We start from the raw sequence: 25,862 nt of genomic DNA, 5'->3' as shown, positions 1-25,862 counted from the left end.
TGGGCAACTTGGCGAGACCTTATCTCTACAATAAATCAAAATGAGCCAGGCGTGGTAGCGCGTGCCTATAGTTCCAGCTACTTGGAAGGCTGAGGTGTTAGGATCGCTGGAGGCCAGCAGGTTGAGGCTGTGGCGGCCGAGAGCGGCCACTGCACTCCAGTCTGGGTGACAGAGTGAGACTCCAACTCAAAAAAAAAAAAAATATTAGCCCGGTGTGGTGGCACGCACCTGTAGTTCCGGCTACTTGGAAGGTTGAGGCGGAAGGATCGCCGGAGCCCAGCAAACCGAGGCTGAATCCATTTTTTGAAGTAGGACAATAAAAATGTCATTTTGTGTGTAAACCTGTTTCCAGTCATCTTATATATGAAAAAGAATCAGAATCAGAAAAGTCAACGTTGTGAATCCACAAGTAAACAAGCTTGCATTTCAGCCAAGAATAAGAGTGTCCTTGAAGTAGTAAAGAGAAGGTAGCTATCTAATATGCCCACGTAAGTAGTGATCCGATATATCCAACTCTGTAATACTTTGCAGATATTTCCAAAACCAACAAGTTGTGAAGGAAAGTGGTTTTTTTGTTGTTGTTGAGTTGGAGTCTCATTCTGTCACCCACACTGGAGTGCAGTGGCCCGCTCCCGGCCACTGCAGCCTCGACGTGCTGGGCTCCGGTGATCCTTCCGCCTCAGCCTTCCGAGTAACCGGAATTACAGGCATGTGCTACCACACCCGGCTGATTTATTTTTTATTGTAGAGATGAGGTCTCGCCAAGTTGCCCAGGGGGGTCTCGAACCTGCGAGCTCAGGCAATCCACTCACCTCAGCCTCCCAAAGCTTGGGATTACAGGCTGAGCCACCAATCCCGGTTAATTTTTCTTTATTATAGAGACGAGGTCTCGCAAAGTTACTCAGGCTGGTCTTGAACCCCTGGTCTCAGGCAGTCCTCTCGCCTCCGCCTCCCAAATTGCTGGAATTACTGGTGTGAGCTACCATGCCTGACTGGTTCAAAATTATTAAATGGAAAGTTCCATAAAGAAACATTCATAGTTTTAAATTGTGTACCATTCTGAGTAATGGAATCTTGTGCAGTTTTGTTCTGTCCTATCCAGGACATGCATTGTTTTTGTTCGGTGTATCCATGTTGTGTACACTATCTGCCTATTAGTTACTTAGTAGCCATCATGGTTATCAGATCGAGAAAACATAGTTTATATAGGGTTCTGTACTATCCCGAGTTTTGGGTATCCACTGGAGGTCTTGGAACGTATCCCCCTTGGATAAAGCAGGAGGACTGTATTAGCTTATGACAGAAGTCGAACAGATACCACCTTTAACAAGCCTTCTGGGCGATTCTGATGTAGGTGGTCAGCAGTCTACATTTTGTGAAACACTGGGTTTAGAAGTAAATTGAAGGAAATCAGCCTAGGGAGGAGAGAAAACTTGAGAGTACATTAAGGAGTTAAGGGAAAAACATTTTTGGTATGGGTTTATCAATTAATTATTGCCTCAACAATGCTATAACAAATCACCCCAAAACATTTATTTTTGCTCTGAAGTTTATGGGTAAGCTGGTTGGTGCGTCTTATTTTGACCAGGCTTACTCACGTGTCTTCAGTCACCAGTGGTTGGGTAGGGAACTCTGCTAATCTTAGCTGGGGATCATTGGTTGGTAGGGAATTGACCCCCCAGCTAAGTCTAGTTGGTCTAAGATGGTACTACCTACTTAATAATGATAGAACAAGCAACTTGAAGTTCAAAGACATAAAGGTTTTTTAAAGTTGATTAAAAAGTCATAGTTGTACTACTGTTTTTACAGTGCTTAATTTTGTTTTTGATAGCTACAACACAAGATAACCTTGATGATAAACTTAGGAAATTTGAAATTCGTGACATGATGGGACTAACAGATGATAGGGACATATCAGAAACAGTAAGTGAGACCTGGAGTACAGATGTCTTGGGAAGTGACTTTGACCCTAACATCGATGAAGATCGCTTGCAAGAAATTGCAGGTAACTGCTATTTAATGTCTTGGGAAGATTGATGTTTAGTTATTCATATCTAGCTACCTATCATGGGAAGGAGTGTTAGTGGTCTGACAAATGTGTATGTGTTAGCATCAATTGGGATACTGTGATAACTGTGGAACAAGGAAGTTGGGTACTTTTTTCTAGGTAGTGTTTTCCCTTTCTACATTTAATCCCATCCTCTCTCCAGACCCCCCCAAAAAAGAAAAACCAGTCTTTTGAATTAGCTTCTGGTCAAGTCTTGTTTGCAGGACATAGTACATGTTTTTAGTCTGTCTTTGATTAGTAAGTATATTCTCCTTTTGAGACTAAACACCTTACCTTAAGGTGAAAATTCATACAGATTATAGCCATAAAACCTTTCAGAATAGCATGATATTGATATTCTCTAAAATAGTGAATTAGCCTCTGGAAGAACTCAAAAGGTAACGATATTTTTCTTCTTTTTTTTCTTTGTCAAATTTATTGAGGTACAATTTATATATATTAAGATTTACCCTCTTTTGGATTTTTTTTTTTTGAGTTGGAGTCTCACTCTGTGATGCAGGCTAGAAAGGGCAGTGGCATGCTCCCAGCTCTGCAACCTCAACCTCCTGGGCTCAGGCAATCCTTCTGCCTCAGTCTTTTAAGTAGTTGGAACTGTAGGCACGTGTCACCATGCCCAGCTAATTTTAAAAAAATTTATTTTAGAGATGAGGTCTTACCACATTGTCCAGGCTTGTCTCGAACCCACGGGCTTAGGCAGTCCTCTCACCTCAGCCTTCCAAAGTGCTGGGATTATAGGCGTGAGCCACTGCGCCAGCTTTTGTATACTTTTCTATGAGTTCTGAAAGATTCTTACAATTTTGTAACCACCATTTTCATGTTCTTTATGTATTTAAAAAAATTTTTTTTTTTCTTGAGTTAGTCTCATTCTGTCGCCCAGACTGGAGTGCAGTGGCCACTCCCGGCCACTGCAGCCTCGACTTGCTGGGCTCCAGCGATCCTTCCGCCTCAACCTTCCAAGTAACCAGAACTACAGGCGTGCACTACCACGCCCAGCTAATTTTTTTGATTTATTGTAGAGATGAGGTCTCGCCAAGTTGCCCAGGCAGGTCTCGAACCAGCAGGCTCAGGCAATTCACTCACCTCGGTCTCCCAAAGCGCGGGATTACAGGCTGAGCCACCGAGCCCGGTTTATTTTTTTTTTAGAGACAGGATCTTACTGTTTTGCCCAGACTGAAGTGCAGTGGCCATAGCTCACTGTAACCTCAAGCTACTGGGCTCAAGCAATCCTCCCACCGCGGCCTTCCAAGTAGCTAGGACTAATAGGCACATGCCACCATGCCTGGCTAATTTTTAAATTTTTTGTGGAGATGGGGGATCTTGTTTGGTTGTCCAGGCTGGTCTTGAACTCCTGGCCTCAAGTGATTCCTCCCACCTTGTCCTCACAAAGTGCCATTTTCTTTTTAAATCATTGAAAACTTTAAACAAATACAAGAGAGAATGGTATCATGAACCCAAAGTACCCATTAGTCAGTGACAACAGTTAGACACATGGCCATTTTGTTTCATCCATTTTCCTACCTACTACCCTCTTCTCTTCTTTCTCCATTATGTTTTGGCAAGTCCCAGACATTATTTTATTTGTAATTATTTCATGTTATATCTTTAAAAGGTAACACATACTGGTAACTTTTTTACAAAATTTTTTTCATGCACTGAAGAAGAATTATTTTTTTATTACGCTTAATCAAAAGTAGTAGAGCCTTCTGAGATTCAGTATTTTTACCACAGATGTATGATAATGTTTAATACTTTCTATTTGTATTTTTAACTAGTGTAAATAGATTTCTTAATTGGTTTGCATTGCTTTGTTCCAGATGCCAGCGTAATATTGTTCTTGGCAGTAAGCTTTATTTGAGCAATAAGCTGTATTTGCAGTTGAATGCGTATTGTGAAGATGTGTATTTTCCTATGAATATATTTTATTGCTCTGAATAAATGGCTAATGTGCTAGAAGAAAACATATTTGGTCAATATAACTTTTCTGTGGTTAAATCTCTGTGAGTGTTTTTAATCCCTGTAGGGTTATAAATTTTAGAAAGATATTAAAGACTCTTCTAAAATCTACTGAAAAACCAAAGTGAAATGACCTAATAATGTGTGCCTTCTTCTCTGTGGAGAGTCACAGTGAACAGGAGGAAACTGATGAAAAGGAGGTTGTGCTGTTGTGGCCAAAGTGGGAACATTGTGTTTTTAGTGGTGTACTTGATTGAAGTTGTTCTGATCCTGGCTTCTTTTTTGTGGGTAGAGAGGTTTTGTTAGCTTAGTGTTTGGCCTTTGTTCATTATCACTGTACTTTCCATCAGCATCTTTGTTAATCCTTTGCTCCCTACTGGTTACACAGGTGCAGCAGCAGAGAACATGTTAGGCAGTTTGCTGTGCCTCCCAGGTTCAGGGTCAGTGCTCCTTGACCCCTGCACTGGTTCTACCATATCAGAGACAACTAGTGAAGCTTGGAGTGTAGAGGTATTGCCAAGTGACTCAGGTTAGTATGCTGTAATTGCTTCCTTTTTAATACACAAACGTTTTATATCTAAGGTATCCTAATTTTTATATTACATGCATTTTGTCAAATATATGTATGACAAGGGTGAGGCAATCACATTGCTAAGAATTTTACCTGGAAAATTAGTTAAGAACATTTTCTGTCCATTAAGAAAAAATATAATAATAAATAGCGTAGACTAAGATGGAAGGTACTTTCTGACAGGTGTTCAGTTATTTTGGAAGCAATTGCTTGTAACTTCTCAGGGTTCTGTGTGGGTCATTGAGTGCAGTATCTCCTACTAACTCATCACAGGATAAGTTTGGCAATATAGCTCAAATCCTGAGTGACTGACTGCCTGGTAAGCATTTATCACAGGGAAGAACTTGACCCTCTAAACATGTTTAATGTGTTTTTGAAATATGTTGAGATTGTGACTCTGTAGTCCTGAGGACTCTTTTGTGCAGTATTATTACAAATGTATATAAATTATTTTGTACTTCTTTTTTCTTATATATTGCATTTCTACTTTTTTTTTCTGATAATGAAAACACACCTTTGCCTTCAACTAAATGTCAACTTCCAGAATGCAGACTATAAGTAACTATATATCTGCATTACATTCTATCTGATTTACTTGGTTCAAGAATAACTAAGTGATCCCAGTATGTGTTTTATAATGTTAAAGCATTCAGATATGCCACCCTTGTCTAGAGACAAGTAGGGGCAATAGGATTAGCTTACCAACTATGAGTATTCATAGGAGTTACTTTTTAGGAAGTAGTTGATTTAATACTAAAGTGTTTCATACTCTTTTGTCCAGTTTACATGTTAACCAACAGCATACTCTGTAAGATTAGTGATCTTGAAACAGAGCTTTCATCTGTGCACAATGAACTGGCCTGTATTGGGATGAAAATCACATCTTTGACTTAACACTTATCTAACTAGCTTTGCTAACTTGCCCAGACTTAGCAATATGTTTATAGTGATTTCATTCTTGCCCTGGCAACTTTATTTATCTGGGTCACAAAAACTGAAATTGTGTGCCAACAGAGTCACTAATGTAACACCTCTTGCCTTCTGTTTAGAGGCCCCAGACCTAAAGCAGGAGGAGCGTCTGCAAGAATTGGAGAGCTGTTCTGGACTGGGTAGCACATCTGATGATACGGATGTCAGGGAGGTCAGTTCCCGCCCCAGCACACCAGGCCTCAGTGTTGTGTCGGGTATGTCTGTCTTGTTTTAAGGACTAGGGATTTGAAGGTGTTCACTCTCTTACCCCTTATTTATAAAGTTGATACAGAGAGATACATTTTATTTAAGAGCTGTGTAATTTTTAGGAAACAAAGTTATTTCCATTGCATCTTAAATCTTTGAGAACTTAATGTGTGACTTTAAAGAACCTGTTAAAGTAATTGGCAAACAGACCCCTTTACAACTCTTCCCTTTACAACTCTTCCTGTTCTTAGTAGCCTCTGCTTATTATTATTATTATTATTTATTTTTTTTTTTTTGAGTTGGAGTCTCACTCTGTCGCCCAGACTGGAGTGCAGTGGCCGTTCCCGGCCACCGCAGCCTCGACCTGCTGGGCTCCGGTGATCCTTCTGCCTCAGCCTTCTGAGTAGCCGGAATTACAGGCACGTGCTACCACACCCGGCTAATTTTTTGATTTATTGTAGAGATAAGGTCTCGCTGCCCAAACAGGTCTCGAACCTGTGGGCTCAGGCAATCCACTCACCTCAGCCTCTCAAAGACGCCATGTTACAGGCTGAGCCACCGAGCCCGACTGCCTCTGCTTATTATATTTAGATACCACATGATAATTCTGATTATGTTGTGTAAAGCAAAGTAAGTATATTTAAGCAATAGTACAATAAAGGGTATAATACTAAACAATTTGCATGTACAGAACTGGTACACATAAAATTTGAGAATGTTTAAATTTCCCCAAACCTGTTATACTTTTTGTGTGATTATTTTGTTCTTCTTGCTGTTTATTTTTTTAATTAATTTTTTTTAAGGCATAAGTGCTACCTCTGAGGATATTCCCAATAAGATTGAAGACCTGAGATCTGAGTGCAGCTCTGATTTTGGGGGTAAAGATTCTGTTACTAGTCCAGACATGGATGAAATAACTCATGGTAAGAAGGGGAAATAAGGATGATCACAACCATGGTTAAAACTGGTACTCTTACACATTGCTGGTGATAACATCAATTGGTATAGCATTTGATGTATAATTTGTCCTTATGTATTTAAAGCCTTAAATGTTCACATTCTAAATTTGGTTAAGTTAGTTCCACTTCTAGGAATCCATCATAAGGAAATAATTCCATGTATAGAGACAAGTCTTGTGCACAAAGATGTTCTTTATAACATGTATATTGGTAGAAAATTAGGAACAACTTAAAAATTGAAAAATAGAATGGCTAACAAAATTCTTATGTAACCATTTATTAGAATTTTGTAGCTATTTATTTATTTACCTTTTTGAGTCAGAGTCTCACTCTGTTGCCCAGGCTGGAAGGCAGTGGCATGCTCGTAGCTGTTGCAGCCTTGACCTGCTGGGCTCAGACAATCCTTCTGTCTCAGCCTTCCAAGTGACTGGAACTACATGTGTGTACCACTGTGCTGCCTAAATTTTTTTTTTTTTTTTAGTTGGAATCTCACTCCATCACTCAGGCTAGAGTGCAGTGGCACTCTCATGGCCATCCCAGCCTCGACCTGCTGGGCTCCAGCTATCTTTCCACCTCAGCCTTCCAAGTAGCTAGAACTACAGGCATGCGTTACCACACCCGGCTAATTTTTTTATTTATTGTAGAGATGAGGTCTCACCAAGTTGCCTGGGCTGGTCTTGAACCCATGGGCTTAGGCAATCCACTCACCTTGGCTTCCCAAAGTGCTGAGATTACAGGCTGAGCCACCAAGCCTGGCTCCGGCTAATTTTTTAATTTATTGTAGAGCTAAGGTCTTGCCATGATGCCCAGGCTGGTCTCAAACCCCTGAGCTCAGGCAGTCCTCTCACCTCTGCTTCTCAAAGTACTGGGATTACAGTTGTGAGCCACCATGCCTGGCTGTAGCTATTTATTTAGTTGCTTTAGAGAATATGAAATAACTTGGAGAAATACCTAGAACATATTATGTGGAAAGTTTATTTTATAGAATTTTATATACAAGATAATACAATGTTTAATAACTTATGCATAGGGAAGGAACTGAAAGAAATGCTAACAGTGTTTTTATATGTTATGTAGTGGGTTTTGAGGTCCTTTTTTAAAATTGTTTTTTTGGTTCTAAACCAGAGTTTTTTAACCTCAACACTATTGACATTTTGTTCTGGGTAATTCTTTGTTGTAGGTGCCTGTCCTGTGCATTATAGGATGTTTAACAGCATCCCTGGCCTCTACCAGTAGCATATACCCTTCACCCTTGGGATTGTGACAACCAAAAATGTCTCCAAACATTGCCAAATGGTCCCTTGAGGGGTAACATAACAACCAATAGAGAACTGCGGTTGTAAACCAGCAGTCTTATAGTGTGGTCTCCATGGACCACTCAAGACCCTTTGAGGCGGGTGAGAGGGATAGGAGGTAAAAACTATTTCCATAAAAATGTTATTGTCCATCGTCACTGTGGTGACATTTGCACAAGCAAAGATGGATGAAATTTGCTGTGGCCTTCACATAACACAATAGCACCAAACTTTATAGCAGTTGTTGTATTCTTCACTCACAATTTATTTTATTTTTTGGGTCGAAGTCTCACTCTGTTGCCTAGGCTGGAGTGTGATGGCATGCTTGTGGCCTTTGCAGCCTCTACCTGCTAAGTTCAAACTGTCCTTCCGCTTTAACCTTCCAAGAATTAGTAGCTGAAACTTTAGGCACGCACCACCACACCTGGCTGATTTATCTTTATTGTGGAGACGAGGGTTCACCAGGTTGCTCAGGGTGGTCTCGAACCCTCAACTCAGGCAGTCCTCTTGCCTCCACTTCCCAAAGTGCTGAGATTACAGGCGTGAGCTACCATGCCTGCCTTCACTCACACTTTAAAAAGAAAAAAAGTTTTACTTATGAATGCCCTTAATGAAGCAGTAAAAATTGTTTAATTACATACATCTCAACCTTTGAGTACGCATTTTTTAGTATTCTTTGTGAAGAAATAGAAAATACCCCTATTGTATTTCTGCTGCATTCTAAGATAGGATGAGATGCTTCAAATAAAAGCAATTGTACGATTGAGTTGTTAGCTTAACAAGCCAGATTTTGTTTCCTTTTGTTTATTTTTCATGAAATATCTTTTTTTTTTTTTTTTTGAGTTGGAGTCTCACTCTGTCGCCCAGACTGGAGTGCAGTGGCCGCTCCCGGCCACCGCAGCCTCGACCTGCTGGGCTCCGGCGATCCTTCCGCCTCAGCCTTCCGAGTAGCTGGAACTACAGGCGTGTGCTACCATACCTGGCTAGTTTTTGATTTATTGTAGAGATGAGGTCTCGCCAAGTTGCCCAGGCGGGTCTCAAACCCGCGGGCTCAGGCAATTCACTCACCTTGGCCTCCCAAAGCGTGGGATTACAGGCTGAGCCACCAAGCCCGGCCGAAATATCATTTTTACTTGAAAGAATGACTGACAGACAAACTGGTTTGCATGAGTATATACATGGATATTTTACGTTTTCTCAATAATGAACAAAGTAGCACTTCAAGAAAAACAACTAATGAAGTAGAATTTGTTGCTAGTAATAAAATTTAAACTTCCAGATGAGAATTAGAATTTTGGAAACTTGCATCTATCTACTTGAGCTTGACAGTTTCCTTTTATTTAAAGACTTCTCTGGTGAGATTGGTGGTGATATCAAGAATGTGATTTTTATATTACATGATAAAATGTGTCAACATTTGGAAAATATGCACATCTGGTTGAAACAATATTTTCTAAATGATCAGTGCATGATGTTATGAAAATCAGACATACTCATGTCTTTTACTCAAAAGATTCATTCAAAGTACAAGATAGACCAATTCATTTTAATGTAACAGTACAGAAGGTTCATTGATTTGGTTTCAAATTTCATCTTGTATCTAACCTTTTTTTGTTTTTTTTGAGTTGAAGTCTCACTCTGTCACCCTGGAGATAGCTGGAGAGCAGTGGCATGATCACGGCCACTGCAGCCTTGACCTTCTGAGCTCAGGCGATTCTTCTGCTTTAGCCTTTCAAGTAGCTAGAACCACAAAAAAACCCACAAAAATCTGGCCTCACACAGATATGTAACTGGAAAAGAGACACTATGTTAATAGCCTTCTCAGAAAATTGTGAATATCCTTCTTTGATACTCTACCAAATTTTGACAAGTAGTAGTTTTTTAAAGGTTTGCTACAAGCCAGGCATGGTGACTCACACCTGTAATCCCAGCATTTTGGGAGGTGGAGGCGAGAGGATTGCCTGAGTTCAGGGTTTCAAGACCAGTCTGGGCAACTTGGCAAGACCTTATCTCTACAATAAATTTTTTTTTTGAGTCAGAGTTCCAGCTACTTGGAAGATTGAAGTGGAAGGATTGCCTAAGCCCAGCAGATCGAGTCTGCAGTGAGACTCCGACTCAAAAAAAATTTAAACTTCAGTTTTAATTTCTAATATAGTCAATATTAATATATATAACCAACATAAACAAAAGCTTTTAGTGACAAATAATTTTTAAGGTGTCCTGAGACCAAAATTTTGAGAAACCAGTATTCTAAGTTATCTCTTTTTTTTTTTTTGAGTTGGAGTCTTATTCCATCACCCAGGCTGGAATGCAGTGACACACTCAGACTGGACTCTGGTGATCCTTCCGCCTCAGCTTCCAAGTAACTGGAACTACAGGCTATCACTCCCGGGTACTAAGTTATCTTTTATAATGATACAAACTATAGAACAGAAGGAAAACTCAAAAAGCGTAATAATATTATCATTCATTATAATACAGTTTCATACTAAAAAAGTTTAGATTTAACAGTTTCTTTTTTTGTACTTGAAAGTTTCAGCCGGGCTTGGTGGCTCAGCCTGTAATCCCACGCTTTGGGAGGCTGAGGTGAATGAATTGCCTGAGCCCGCGGGTTCGAGACCTGCCTGGGCAACTTGGCGAGACCTCATCTCTACAATAAATCAAAAATCAGCCGGGCGTGGTAGTGCACGCCTGTAATTCCGGCTACTCGGAAGGCTGAGGCGAAAGGATCGCCGGAGCCCAGCAGGTCGAGGCTGCGGTGGCCGGGAGCGGCCATTGCATTCCAATCTGGGTGACAGAGTGAGACTCCAACTCAAAAAAAAAAAAAAGAAAGTTTCAGCCTTTGCATGCTTACTATTTTATTTTATCCCTTTGTACTCGGAGATATCTCACAGATCAACTACAAGCAACTCGACCATACTTTTTCGAAATAGGCAAAAATGCATCACTTCATATTAAATAGTATAGCATTGGAACCCATTATTTTATTGTAATGATATTTGACTTATAACGGAATTTTGGACATTGAGCAACTTATTTATGACAAAAAAAATCAAAATTTTCTATCTTATATTTTTCTAACGTGTGGTAGCAGGTGAAACAATCACCAACATGTATTGCAATTTCATTGATACATGTTGTACAATAGTAATTTGTTTGATGTTTTCCACTTGGTGTTTTTCTATTTGAGCAAACAGTGCAGTCTCGATTTCTTCCTCCCACATTAATAATACATAATTTATTGTCCAGTTCGTCATTTGAAGATGATGTGAAAGGACGTACTCATGATTTCTGAAAACCACTTCTCCACTGATTGAGCATATCTCATTATATATTCCATATCTTTACTTGCTTTTTCATGCAATTTGGATGGAAAACTTCAAGGAAGCATACATTTTTGAAAAATTTGTACTTGCATGCATTTGTCCTATGTGATCTCCGACAATCTCTTTGTGTCCCTTGAGAGTGGACATCTGAGTCTTTTGCTAGATTTACAATGTCTCTCAGAGGGGACATCCTAGTGCAAAGGGTTAATATTTGTTTTGGTTGTTTAGACATATGCTTAGAGGAATCATCTTTTACTGTGTAGCTTAAAATGGAGCACTTTTGAAGTTAGAGTTTGTTTTGTGATATAGTATTAATTTTTCTTACGGGTTCTTTTTAAAAGTAGGTCATTTGCTGAGAATAGTATTAGAATTTCATATTTTACAGCTTTTCATTTTTGCCCTGGCTGTGGATAGTGTTGCCCCTATATGTTGATAGGTGAGGGAAAGGTGAAGCTCAGGGATGCTGTAGCATTCAAATGTTTTGATGGCTTAGGTTTTCTGGCTCAGTATTTGCACTAACCATAATAGCATTTGGCCATTAGAAGTAACAAGCATTTGTGCCAGGCTTGGTGGCTCAGCCTGTAATCCCGTACCTTTGGGAGGCTGAGGTGAGTGGAATATCTCCCGCGGGTTCAAGACCCGCCTGGGCAGCGAGACCTCATCTCTACAATAAATCAAAAAATCAGCCGGGCATGGTAGTGCATGCCTGTAATTCCAGCTACTCGGAAGGCTGAGGCGGAAGGATCGCCGGAGCCCAGCAGGTGAGGCTGCGGTGGCCGGGAGCGGCCACTACACTCCAGTCTGGGCGACCGAGTGAGACTCCAACTCAAAAAAAAAAGACCCGTTGTAATTCCCAATAACACACATCACTTCTGCACTTAAAAAAAAAAAAAAAAAAAAAAAAGAAGTAACAAGCATGTAGATGCTAGACCACTTAAATGTAATGAAAATCCGTGTATGAAGATAAAGAAGTGTAAAATTAATTTTAAATAATCAGAATTTGATATTTGTCAAGTTTTTTTTTTCTGGTATTCCTCTCAAGTTCTAATTGATCAAAAAACAAAAACTCAAAGAACACTTAGAATCTTTTTCACTGTGCTGAAACTCTCCCTGTCCTGGGTTCTGGCTTGATCTCATAGTTTGCCTTCCTGTTTTAGGTGCCCAGCAGCTGACCTCTCCTCCTTCTCAGTCAGAGTCTTTGCTGGCCATGTTTGATCCACTGTCTTCACATGAAGGTAAACTCGTGAAATGAACTCTTTTACTCTTATCATAGACAGAAGAAAGAAACCAAACCCCTTTGTTAATGCCTTTGTTCAGTTAGTTGTGTTTCAGTTACAAAACTTTTTTTCTGTGTTGCAGGGCCCTCTGCTGTGGTAAGGCCTAAGGTTCATTATGCTAGGCCATCACACCCACCACCAGATCCCCCAATACTAGAAGGAGCTGTGGGAGGAAATGAGGCCAGATTGCCAAACTTTGGTTCCCATATTTTAACTCCAGCTGAAATGGAGGCATTCAAGCAAAGGCATTCTTACCCGGAGAGGCTAGTTCGAAGCAGGAGCTCTGATATAGTATCTTCTGTCCGGCGACCCATGAGTGACCCCAGCTGGAACCGACGTCCAGGAAATGAAGAGCGAGAACTTGTTCCGGTCGCGGCCACTGGTGCTACTTCTTTGGTGGCTGCACCTCACTCATCATCTTCGTCCCCGAGTAAGGACTCCTCAAGAGGCGAGGTATGGGACACAGGCCGTGTAGAATAATTTGCGAATTGTGTTCAGCTTTAATGTTCTGTCTGCCTAGTTCTCTTGATATCTGAAATGAACATGAAATATATAAATCTAGAATTAGTAACTGGGCGCAGTGGCTCACACCTATAATCCCAGCACTTTGGGAGGCTGAGGTGGAAGGATCACTTGAGGCCCGTTGATTTTTATTTAAAAAACTTTTTTTTGAGTTGGAGTCTCACTCCATCACTCAGGCTGGAGTGCAGTGGCATGCTCATGGCCACCCCAATATCGACCTGCTGGGCTCTGGCGATCCTTCTACATCAGCCTTCTAAGTAGCTGGAACTACAGGCATGCGCTACCATGCCTGGCTAATTTTTTTTATTTATTATAGAGATGAGGTCTCTTCAAGTTGCCCATGCTGGTCTCGAACCCATGGACTCAGGCAGTCCACATGCCTTGGCCTCTGTAAGTGCTGGGATTACAGGCTGAGCCACCGAGACCGGCCTGATGCCAGGCGTGTGAGATCAGCGTGGGCAACAAAACGAGACCATCTCTAGAAAAAATAGGAAAAAAAAATTAGCCAGGCACGGCAACATGCACCTATAACCCTAGCTACTTGGGAGGCAGAGGCAGGAGGATCACTTGAGCCCAGGCGTTCAAGGCTGTGGTGAGCCGTGATTGTGGCACTGTACTCCAGTCTGAGTGATGGAGTGAGACACCAACTCAAAAAAATTTTTTTTAAATAAAAATAAACTGGCTTCAAGAGAATTAAGGATGAACAGTAGTCTTGTTTAAAGAAGATTTGTCAATCTCATATTCCCAGGACTATAACCCATAGGAAGCTTATACAACTTTGATTTTGTAGTAAAACAATCTTGCATTTTTATGACACTTTTAACTTTCTCCAAGCATTTTTGTATGTGATTTCATTTAAACCTCACAGTATCCCCCCTGAAATGGTTAGATGACTATTATTTTTTTATTTTGAAGCAGCCTTAATGGTACAAAAATATTGGAAGTACAATAAAAACGCTTTCTCCCCATTTGAGAGCAAGTTTGCCAACCCAATGCTCTATCACCTTTGAATACTTTAGTATAAGTTTCCTACAAACAAGCACATTCTCTGCATATCATAGTACAACCATCAATGTCAGTAAATGAATATTGATACATTACTACCAGCTACTTCTCATACCCCATTCATGTGTTCCCAGTTGTTCATGTAACATATTTTATAGGAATGGGATCCCATTTAGGTTGCTTTCAGTTGTCATGTCTTTTTAGTCTCTTTCAGTCTAGAAAAGTTCCTCAGTTTTTTCTTGACTTACATAACCATGATACCTTTGAAATTTCTATTATATCCCTCAATGTGGGTTTATTTGATATTTTCTTATGATTAGATTCAGTTTATTCATCTTTGGCAGGAATATCACTAAAATGAAACTGTGTTCTTTTAATTGCATCCTGTCAGGTAGCACAGTTTTAATTTTTTAATTTGTCCCCTTACTGTTGTTTATTTGGCTCATTTGATGAAGGTGTTGTCTCTAAGCTTTGCCACTGTGAAGTTACTGTTTTTCCCTTTATAATTTTTTTTTTTTGAGTCAGAGTCTTAGTCTGTCGTTCAGGCTGAAGTGCAGTGGTATACTTGTGCCTACTGTAGCCTTGACTTCCTTGGCTTAGGTGAGCCTTGCACCTCAGCCTTCCAAGTAGCTGGAACTACAGGCGCACCAACATGCCTGGCTAACTTTTTGATTTATTGTAGAGATGAGGTCTCACCAAGTTGCCCAGGCTGGTCTCAAACCCCTGGGCTCAGGCAATCCTCTCTGTTTTTTTGTTTTTTCCTTTATAATTAGTAGTATTTGTGTGTGTGTGTGTGTGTGTGTGTGTGTTTGTGTGTGTGTGTTTGTTTTTTCCTTTATAATTAGTAGTATTTGTGTGTGTGTGTGTGTGTGTGTGTGTGTATGCGCCCGTGTGTGTGTATGCACGCGCAGGACCTTGAAAATATGTAACCATCCTGTTTATCATCCTATTTTTAACTTATCTATTTGTTAATTATATCCAGGGTCCCATGATTTTCTATTTTATTCAGTGGGTTTGTCACTATCATTTATTTATTTATTTATTTTTTTTTGAGTTGGAGTCTCACTCTGTCGCCCAGACTGGAGTGCAGTGGCCGCTCCCGGCCACCGCAGCCTCGACCTGCTGGGCTCTGGAGATCCTTCCGCCTCAGCCTTCCAAGTAGCTGGAATTACAGGCATGCGCTACCACGCCCAGCTGATTTTTTTTTTTGGATTTATTGTAGAGATGAGGTCTCGCTGCCCAGGCGGGTCTCGAACCCGCGGGCTCAGGCAATCCACTCACCTCAGCCTCCCAAAGGCGCGGGATTACAGGCTGAGCCACCGAGCCCGGCTTCACTATCATTTATTTTAAAGTCCAGTTGTTCCTGATTTGGCCAGCTGGAGCTCCTTCAAGCTGGTTCCTGAATTCTTTTGACATGCCACTATTATTCTTTGATTATTTCTTTGCTTTCTGGCACAAGATATTACAAGCTTATATTGTACTTTATCTGCCCTGATCCTAGAACCAGCTATTTTTCCAAAGAGCTTTTGTTCCTTTTATTGAAAAATGTTGTTTTAGAATTTGAGATCTGGATACAGTATTCATTGCTGCAGGAGTGTTGCTCCCATTGGAAAGAGCTAGGGAGTGTGTGTGTGTGTGTGTGTGTGTGTGTGTGTGTGTGTGTGTGTACACTTATTTCTATATCTATCTGTATACATAGAGAGAACCGCGTTTACACTGATGCATTCTATTCCAGAAAAACAGTTTATCTTCCTTTCTCTGTTTTTGACTCCCTTTTCCTACAGTGAGAAACTTGCTTTCATTATTCTTCCTCTGTGTATTTATTTGATCACTCCTACTGTATGTAATGTTTCCTATCTCCATGGCTAACTCTTATGTATCACTGGTGCCCTAAACTCTCTGCTAGGATTCTGATACTTCATTCACTTGGATGCCCTTCGAGAATGTTTTTTTTTTCTTTTTTAAGTTGGAGTCTCACTCTGTCGCCCAGGCTGGAGTGCCGTAGCATGCTCAGGGCCAACCCAGCGTTCATCTGCTGTGCTCCAGTGACCCTTCTGCCTCAGCCTTCTGAGTAGCCGGAACTACAGACTTGTGCTATCGCACTTGGCTAGTTTTTTATTTTATTGTGGAGACTAAGTCTCACCAAATTTCACGGGCTGGTCTCGAACTCACGGGCTCAGGTAATCCACTTACCTCAGCCTCCCAAAGTGCTGGGATTACAGACTGAGCTACCGAGCCCAGCCTGAGAACGTATTTTTAATCCCTGTTTTATAGATGAAAATAATGGAAATTAAGTGATTTGTCCATGGTCACATGCTAAGTAAGCTAGTTAAGGAATTAGGTCCTTGCCCTTTGACATGTCTTAATGATAACTTAGTATAATTGGTGATCAAAACATGAACTTTGAAGTTGTTTAGGTCTAGGTGTGAGTCTCAGCTGTGCCATACATAGGCTATGTAACTTTTGAGGAAGATGAAGAGATTACCTTTCTGTGTGTGTGTGTGTGTGTGTGTGTGTGTGTGTGTGTGTGTGTGTGTGTGTGAGTGTTTCAGTTGGAGTCTCACTCTTTCTCCTAGGCTGGAGTGCAGTAGCATGCTCATGGCAACTGCAGCCTCAACCTGCTGGGCTCATGCAATCCTTCAGCCTCAACCTTCCAAGTAGCTGGAACTACAGGCCCGTACCACCACACCCAGCTAATTTTTTGATATATTATAGAGACGAGATGTCGCCTAGTTGCCCAGGCTGGTCTTGAACCCCTGGGCTCAGGTAATCAGTCCTCTCATCTCATCCTCCCAAAGTGTTGGGATTATAGGCGTGAGCCACCATTCCCGGCTTAGATAACCTTTTTAATGTCATGTTTCTCATTTATAAAAAAGACTTAGTAATAGGATTTATCTGCTAAGGCTACTATGAGGATCAGTGTTTGGCACATGGTATACAACCAGTTTTATTATTACTACTGCTACCATCTCTATTGCCCTTCTAGAGTTTATTTGTACTGCATTTACTCATTCCATAATTAGTGGCTGGGCGCAGTGGCTCACAACTGTAATCCTAGTACCTTAGGAGATGGAGGCAAGAGGATTGCCTGAACCTAGGGGTTCGAGACCAGCCCGGGCAACTTGGTGAGACCTCGTCTACAATAAATCAAAAAACTAGTCAGGTGTGGTGGTGTGCACCTGTAATTCCAGCTGCTTGGAAGGCTGAGGCGGAAGGATTGCCTGAGCCTAGCAGGTCGAGGCTGTGGTACGTGTGATTATGTCACTGCACTCCAGTCTGGGTGACAGAGTGAGACTCCAACTCAAAACAACAACAAAACAAACAAACATTATTTTTATTGAGTGCCCACTACACGCCAGTCTCTGTATTAATCTTTTATTAACCTACCCTTGTATTAAGGTTTACTAACCTACTCTTAAGCAGATGATAGTGTAGTATTTACAAGGTGTACTTCCATGTTCTAGAAGTCACCTACATAGCATTAAGAACAGCTTTGCTTTAAGACAAACATGACTGGCTTTTGTATTTCAAAGACTGACTGAAATCTTTTTTATAGTAATTTATTCTGGTGCCCAACTCCAAATAAAGCATCAAACTTTTTCTACAGACTGAAGAGCGCAAAGATAGCGATGATGAGAAATCAGACAGGAACAGACCTTGGTGGAGAAAACGTTTTGTTTCAGCCATGCCTAAAGGTAATTTTATCAAATATTAGAATGTTGTATTAGTAACAAGAAGTAAAACCCAAAATCTTTTTCAGAGAGACAATATCTCAACTTCTCTTTGAGACTTGCTGGGCCTAAGTGTCTAGCCATTCTGAGGGTGTAGCAAATGGTTTCACTCAGATGAATGCTAAGGTAGAGCTTTAGAAATTTTCTTGTTCTTTGCAGGTAGTGCTTTCATAAATGGAAGTCATGCCTGTCACTATTGTTTAAATATCATATTCCAATGAAGTTAAACATGTAGGACTTTTGACCATATGTATTGCTATTATTGCAGGAAAATGGGATGCTACTTATAATTAAAAATTGAAAATTCATCCTTTACATTCCTGGAATAAATTAAAGCTTTTTATGTCTATGTTCTTTGGGAATGCTTATACCTAAGTATTAGTGAGTGTTTATTTTGGAAAGTAGTTGTATAAAAGTGTTTCTTTTTTGGTGTATAGCCTGGCATCATGTGAGTTGGCAAAAGCATCTCTTCCTGAAAGGAGTGATCATCCAGGAGTAAAGCTAGGGACTTCTTCCAAAGGCCTCTTCTCAGCACTGTGGCGCTCAGGAACTGAGGAGAGCTGCTTTCACCCCATACTCAAGCCCACTTGTTAAGGGAAGAGAGAATGAAGCTAGCTTTGAATGTGTTGTTTTGGAGCACAATGGTTTTGACTTAGACCTAATAGATTCCTGTGAAATCATTCTTTCTATGACAGATGACTTCAAGGCAGATTCTGAAAGCTACTTTAAGAACCTTCAATGATATTTTAAGAATGATTGTCAGCTGACACTTGGGATTTCTTAGCTTTTAAACTTTTCAACCTCCTTTCACTTAGAAATGTTGGCACACCAGTTAACTTCCAAGTAGTGCAGTATGTTATATGTCACACTACTGACTTTATTTAATTTCCAGCTCCTATACCATTTAGAAAGAAAGAAAAACAAGAAAAAGACAGAGATGATCTGGGGCCTGACAGATTCTCAACACTCACAGGTTTGTAGACCTATGGACTTCCTGGCTCCTTCATTCCCAGAGCACATATTTCATAACACTTTTTCTTGGGTGTCATAAGCGTTGCCTTTTTAGAAGAGTGTGTCTGTGTGTGTACAGTGGGGAGTATGTTCTTCATAGCTCTGTGGTTTCCAATTGGCAGCCACGGTGAATCTCAGTGTGCTCTTCCTGCAGACTGCCACCACCATCATCATCCTCATTATCATAACTTCTGTTTATGATGAGGCCCCTGATCCTGAGCCTCTAGGCATACCCTACAACTCGACATCTAGTGGGATGATGACATACAGTGCCTTTTAGGAAAGTGTGGTGATGGTTTTAGTGCTATGCATGCCATATCTTTGAATCATTGATTGAATAGTTTTCTCTAACATTTATCATAGAATTCTAAATTTATTTTCATCTATAGTTTGTACTAGATTATTCAGGGTCACAATGAAATTCTGTTTTACCTAATCATTTCTTTTTTTATGATAAAGTGTTTATTCAATATTATACCTGTCAGCCATTATAATAAAAGTTCTAAAACTTTACTAATTTTTTACAGCTTGAATCATTTTAGCAATGCTATCTGACCCAAGGAAAATACAACTAGGAGTTGGGATCTTACTTTGTTCAACATTTTTATTTCTGCAGCTTCTTTTTGGCACATGTACGTGCACTCTAAAAGGAGAGTTTGAGAGGTAGTGTTAATGACCCAACCTTGGGTTTGATAGCTGTGTAGTATTGTTCCCAGTGGCTGAAGAGCATCCAGAGGGAAGTTCATTTCTCATCTCTTCGTTTTTAAATCTTGATTTTAAGTAATGTTATTCTATCCTACGAAGTTAAAATGAAGATTTTTTTAAAATTAAAAAATTGGGTATGTTTCAAAAGAACAACCTCTTCAAAGGTTTCAGCATAGTATAGGTAGAATCCCATTTTAGTGTATGTTATTCTGATATCTAGTTCTTTATGTTTGGATGTATTTTCGTGTCCTAACATATACATCCTTGCTTTATTTGATATGGTGACTTTCCTGGAATAAAGGATTTTGAACAGAAGGAGATGTGCTTACAGGCCTTGGTTTCCTGCTGAGAGCCACCAGGGCTGTCCTATTCAAGCAGCAAATATTTATTGACTATCTGACTTATGCCGGGCACTGTGCTATGTGTAGTGGGTATTAAGTCAACTCACACTTGATCTCTCTTCATCAGGACCTTCCAGTCTGATTGGTGAGAGTCAGAAAGACATTGTCCTTTTGGCAAAGTGTTCATGTATCCTTACTACATGTTCCTAATGTTAGGAAAACACTCATGTTCACATGGTGAATTACTCTTAGTGGAATCTCATGTTTTTAAAATGTTGAATTAATAACTTTGGAGAAGTTGCACATTATTTTTTTACCTCTTTGGACAATACATTTTTTGGGGTTCTTGGTCCTGGGACTAGAAGCTAAGTAGAGTAAGTTTTTTCCATAAAGTAATTGATTTTCTTTGACTATGAGTCAAGCAATTTAGGTTCCCTGCTGGTCCAGAAATTTCTACCCAGTTCTAATTAAAGGCTCATTGAAAAGTTATCATTAAATCAGTTTTTAAATGTTATGAAAGGAAATTTCTTAACAGTATGCCCATAATCCTGCCACCTCAACTACTATCTTTTTTATGTTGTCTCCTAGTTGTGCTCCATATTTGTACATGGCCTTTTCCTGATTGAATTAGATTATGCATTTGACTTTATATTCTTTTTAAAAACATTTATTTTATAAGCCTCCTCCTAATTTCTACTAGATATGGTTGGGTTTTAAATCATATTTACTGAGTATAAGATAATCTATCATAATTCTACTAGTGTAAATATTCTCTTACTATTAGATTTTTTTTTTTTTTTTTGACTTGGAGTCTCACTCTGTCTCCCAGACTGGAGTGCAGTGGCCGCTCCCGGCCACCACAGCCTCTACCTGCTGAGCTCCGGCGATCCTTCCTCCTCTGCCTTCCAAGTAGCCGGAAATACAGGCATGCGCTACCACGCCCGGCTGATTTTTTGATTTATTGTAGAGATGAGGTCTTGCTGCCCAGGCGGGTCTTGAATCCACGGGCTCAGGCAATCCACTCACCTCAGCCTCCCAAAGGCGCGGGATTACAGGCTGAGCCACCGAGCCCGGCTACTATTAGATATTTAAATTGTTCTCAATTTTTTGTTTTTTGAGTTGGAGTCTCACTCTGTCTCCCTGACTGGAGTGCAGTGGCACTCTCACGGCCACCCCAGCATCGACCTGCTGGGTTCTGGTGATACTTCCACTTTAGCCTTCCAAGTAACTGGAACTATAGGTGCACGCTACCACACTCAGCTAATTTTTTATTTATTGTAGAGATGAGGTCTCGCCAAGTTGCCCAGACTGGTCTTGAACCCATGGGCTCAGGCAATCCATTCGCCTCAGCCTCCGAAAGTGCTGCGATTACAGGCTGAGCTACCGAGCCTGGCCCTCTTTTTTTTTTTTAAAGACAAGGTCTTGCTCTGTCACCCAGGCTAGAGTGCAGTGGTGTCATCATAACTCACTGCAAACTCTTGGACTCAAGCAGTCCTTCCACTTCAGCCTCCCAAGTAACTGGGACTATAGACATGCACCACCATGCCCAGCTAATTAAAAAAAATTTTTTTAAAGAGATGAGATCTTGCTATGTTGCCTACACTGATGTTTCTAATTTTTTTTTGGAATTGAAGCCTCACTCTGTAGCCCAGGTTGGAGTGCAGTGGCTCACTCACGGCTACCGCAGCCTTGACTTGTTGGTCTCAGGTGATCCTTCTGTCTCAGCCTTCCAAGTAGCTTCCACAGGTATTTGCCACCACACCTGGATAATTTTTTGATTTATTGTAGAGACAAGGTCCCACCAAGTTGCCCAGGCGGGTCTCGCACCCCTGGACTCAGACCATCCTCTTGCCTCCACCTCCCAAAGTGCTGGGATTATAGGCGTGAGCCACTGCGCCTGGCAGTGTTTCCAGTTTTTTTTACTATGAAGACAGTGCTCACAACTTTGTACATATCGCAGTTTTTTGTTGATTTAATTATTTTCCTGGGATAAAATTTTTACAAATGGTGTTAATAGAAATAAATGTTAAAAAGCAACATTCTAACTCTCACTATGTTTAACCAAAATGTATTATTCCTTTTTCACAGCCCTCAACAGCACTTGAAAGTAATAACCAAGGCTGAGTGTGGTAGTACATGCCTATAATCCCAGTACTTGGAAGGCTGAGGCAGGAATATCATTTGAGTCTAGCCTGGGCAAATAACAAGGCTCTGTCTCTTAAAAAAAAAAAAAAAAAAAAAAAGCAATAACCACAAAGTGCTCCCACTCCAAAACAAGATTCTAGATTCTGTAATGGTAAAGGTTTTATCAGTTTATATTTTGGAAAAGATCAGATTTTATTAGAATCTCTTATCATGAATTCAAATACCATTATAGCAGAAATACCAAGTTACTTTGGAAATCCTTTCACAGTCATCCTTTGGTGTACTGGAGAATTGGTTCCAGTATAATCTCCTACTCAAATTCACATATATTCAAACCCTGAAATCAGCCCTCCAGCAGCCATGTATACAAAAAGTTGGCCTCTGTATATGCTGATTTTGTATCTCACCAAAATAGTATTTTCTTTTTTTTTTTGAGTCAGAGTCACTCTGTTGCCCAGGCTAGAGTACAGTGGCATTCTTATGGCCACCGCAGCCTTGACTTGCTGGGTTCAGGCGATCCTTCCACCTTAGCCTTCCAAGTAGCTAGAACTGCAGATGTGTACCACCCTGCCCAGCTCATTTTTTTTATTTATTGTAGAGGCAGGGTCTTGCTATGTTGTGCAGACTGGTCTTGAACCCCTGGACTCAGGCAATCCTCTCACCTCTGCCTATCAGTGCTGGGATTACAGGTGTGAGCCACCATGCCCAGCCAAACTAGTATTTTTTTTTTTGAGTTGGAGTCTCTCTGTTGCCCAGGCTAGAGTGCAATGGCATGGTCACGGTCACTGCAGCCTCGACCTGCTGGGCTTAGGCGATCCTTCTACCTCAGCCTTCCAAATAGCTGGAACTACAGGCACATGCTACCATGCCCAGCTTAAAAACTAGTATTTTAAATCTACATTTGATTGAAAGGAAAAATTCATGTATAAGTGGAGCTACACAGTTCAGACTCATGTTTTGAAGGATCAACTATAGTTTACTACAATTTCACAGAGACATAAATACCAAATATTTGTATTATGGAAACCAAAGAGCCTATGAGCATGCTACTTAATTTCTCTATGCCTTGATTTCCTCTTCTGTAGCATAGGGTGATAAAATAGTATCTCCCTGTAAGGTTGTTTGGTGATTAATTGTGATAATCCATATAAAGGTGCTTAGTACAGTTCTTGGCACGTGGTAAGTGCTCAATAAATATTAGCTGCTGTTAATATTAGCTGCTATGAACACACAGACATACACACACACACACACACACACACACACACACAGTATCTAACCTAATGATTTTGATTTTTAAAAAATTTAAAAAAAATGGGATTCTACCAGAATGTGAGCATTTATAGTTACCTACTTGGCCTAGGTTTATCCTGGGAGTTTAAGCTTCCCTGTGGAATGTTACTTTGTCCTGTAGATCTATAGCAATTATTTGCTTTAACAGCCCAGTTAATTAATGACTACCACTTTCGACTCCAGGATAACATTTTGAATGTGCTGATTTTGTTGACAGAACAACAGTCCTGTCATTAAACAATGCTGCTTTTGTGATTGTGATAGGCCTTTTCTCTGTGCATCCCAGGTACAATTCCAGCACTCCCCAAGAATGTCTAGATTCTCTAGGAGTGCCTCTGATACCATTGCATGCACTAAAGGGCTCTGTTCCAGCAGCTTCAATGTCATGGTGAGATCTAGTGAGATAGAATATGCATATCTGTAGTTTTCAAATGTGACTTAGAGAGAGATTAATGAAGGAAGAATAGAGAACAATTTTAAAGTATTTAAAAAGTTTAAGTTTGAATAGTTCTTTTTTTCCTCCTTCAGCATGGAGATGTCTGCATAAATGAAGTCTGTACATGCATATAAAAATGCATTGTTGGAAGTTGTTAGCATGAGTTGATAATAACCATGATTTGAGTGTAAATATCTTAGAAATCTGTCATTCATTCAGTCTGCACTGAAATTTAACACTGTCATGCAGAATTCTGGTGATGATGAGAAAGTGGAGCTACTCTTCCCTATTTCCTGCTTTGGCAAGGCTCTCAGATCTAGAAATGGGATGAGTAGGCAGCTGCATGGTGCCTCTTAACATTGAGATATGTGCTCTTTTTGAGTCTTACCTCCTAATCCGCCTTTGGGATTATGCTGCTGGTGTCATACTAACATCAGAGTTGGTACAAACCAAAGGATCTATTTCTCTCACTCTCCTTTTCCCTGCAGATGATCCCAGCCCTAGACTCAGTGTGCAAGCTCAGGTTGCTGAGGATATTCTGGACAAATACAGGAATGCCATTAAACGGACCAGCCCCAGTGATGGAGCAATGGCAAACTATGAAAGTACAGGTGATGATCATGATAAAGATTTGAGTAGTAATTTTTATATCATAGTGATAAAAGTAATCTGAATTTAAGTAGCCTTTGAAAGAAAAAATAGCTAGAGGAACCAGTTTACTACCTCAAAGTTACAGACTTTATAAACAAATCAGATTAAATTGATATCCCTCTTTATACTCTAAGCCTGGGTACCCTCGAATGTTCAAGTGCCTTAGAGCTGTCATCCCATGAGTCTGGGGTTGTGAGCGTTAGTGGAAGCAGACTCTAAGGACAGACTATTCATTGCTGCTTGGCACTTATTTTTTAATGCGTCTCTTGATATATTATCATTGCTATAGACTACTTGATTAAAGTGTTTGAAGTTTTTTTCTTTTTTGCCAAAGAACTTTTACCTTAAGTCAATGCTAATATATTGTTGAGTTGTTCTGAATACCGACTTGTGCCAAAATACTCCAAATTAACCTGGTTATCCCTTTTCTGGGGGTGGGTTTTGTTTAGAGGTTATGGGTGATGAAAGTGCACATGATTCTCCTCGAGATGAAACGCTGCAGAACATCTCGGCTGATGATCTCCCAGACTCTGCGAGCCAAGCTGCTCACCCTCAGGATTCAGCTTTTTCATATAGGTATTTCTTTTACAGGGTTTGAGATCTGGGTTTGGACTTTTCAGTGCCATTGTAGTCAGTTCATGTGATTCATTGAATCACTTAATAAATATGTAAAGCAGAGATATAAAAATGAAATGCTGTTTTTTAGTGCTTCTTTTTGGTTAGTAAAATTTTTTTTAAAAAAAGAATGAAATGCTATTTACTAAGAAGACTTTGCCTCAGTTGTGAATGTCATGTATCAAATGCTGTAAGTCAGGCATTGATATGCCCACAAGAGCACATAAATAAATTTTTTTTTTTAAAGAATCAAGGTCTCACTCTGTTGCCTAGGTTGGAGTGCAGTGGTGTGATTAGAGCTAACTGCAGTCTCAAACTCCTGGGCTCAAGTGATCCTCCCTCTTCAGCCTCCCCAGTAGCTGGACTACAGGCGCATACCACCATGCCCAACTATATATTTTTATTTTTGTAGAGACAGGGTCTTGCTATGTTGCTTAGGCAGGTCTCAAACTCCTGGTCTCAAGTGATCTTCCCACCTTAGCCTCCCAAAAATGCTGGAATTACAGGTGTGAGCCACCATGCCTGGCCCACATAAGTAATTTAAATGAAACAAGCTGCAGTGCTCTGCCTATGCAAAGCTACCAGCCTGCATGAGACATTTTGAGGGAAGATAGAAGTAGGAGGTGGGCTTGGCTGTAGGGTCATTGATAACCCACTTCCTTCATAAGCTATTGGAGCCCTCTTAGTTTATTATCCTCCTCATTTCCTGGCATGTCTTTCCATTTCTTTTTTTTTTTTTTTTTTAGTTGGAGTCTCACTCTGTCACCCAGACTGGAGTGCAG

The 25,862-nt window shown here is 40.3% G+C and overlaps 1 protein-coding gene across 1 annotated transcript in view; it reads left to right on the top strand.

Annotated features, from left to right (window-relative positions):
• GAPVD1 (GTPase activating protein and VPS9 domains 1) overlaps positions 1-25,862 on the top strand; it is a 103,518-nt gene that overhangs the window by 59,529 nt on the left and 18,127 nt on the right. Inside the window, exons 11-20 of the mRNA XM_021713448.1 lie at positions 1,832-2,005; positions 4,410-4,550; positions 5,642-5,776; positions 6,572-6,691; positions 12,506-12,583; positions 12,708-13,078; positions 17,760-17,847; positions 18,776-18,856; positions 24,303-24,425; positions 24,915-25,041. Of these exons, the coding sequence (XP_021569123.1) occupies positions 1,832-2,005; positions 4,410-4,550; positions 5,642-5,776; positions 6,572-6,691; positions 12,506-12,583; positions 12,708-13,078; positions 17,760-17,847; positions 18,776-18,856; positions 24,303-24,425; positions 24,915-25,041 (1,438 nt within the window). The remainder of the gene's footprint in view (positions 1-1,831; positions 2,006-4,409; positions 4,551-5,641; positions 5,777-6,571; positions 6,692-12,505; positions 12,584-12,707; positions 13,079-17,759; positions 17,848-18,775; positions 18,857-24,302; positions 24,426-24,914; positions 25,042-25,862) is intronic.

This window comes from Carlito syrichta, unplaced genomic scaffold (genome assembly GCF_000164805.1).
Source record: "Carlito syrichta isolate Samal-C Ts95f unplaced genomic scaffold, Tarsius_syrichta-2.0.1 Scaffold304556, whole genome shotgun sequence".
NCBI lineage: Eukaryota > Metazoa > Chordata > Mammalia > Primates > Tarsiidae > Carlito > Carlito syrichta.
Note: the sequence above shows the minus strand (reverse complement) of the source record. Positions and strands in the feature narration are given on the sequence as shown.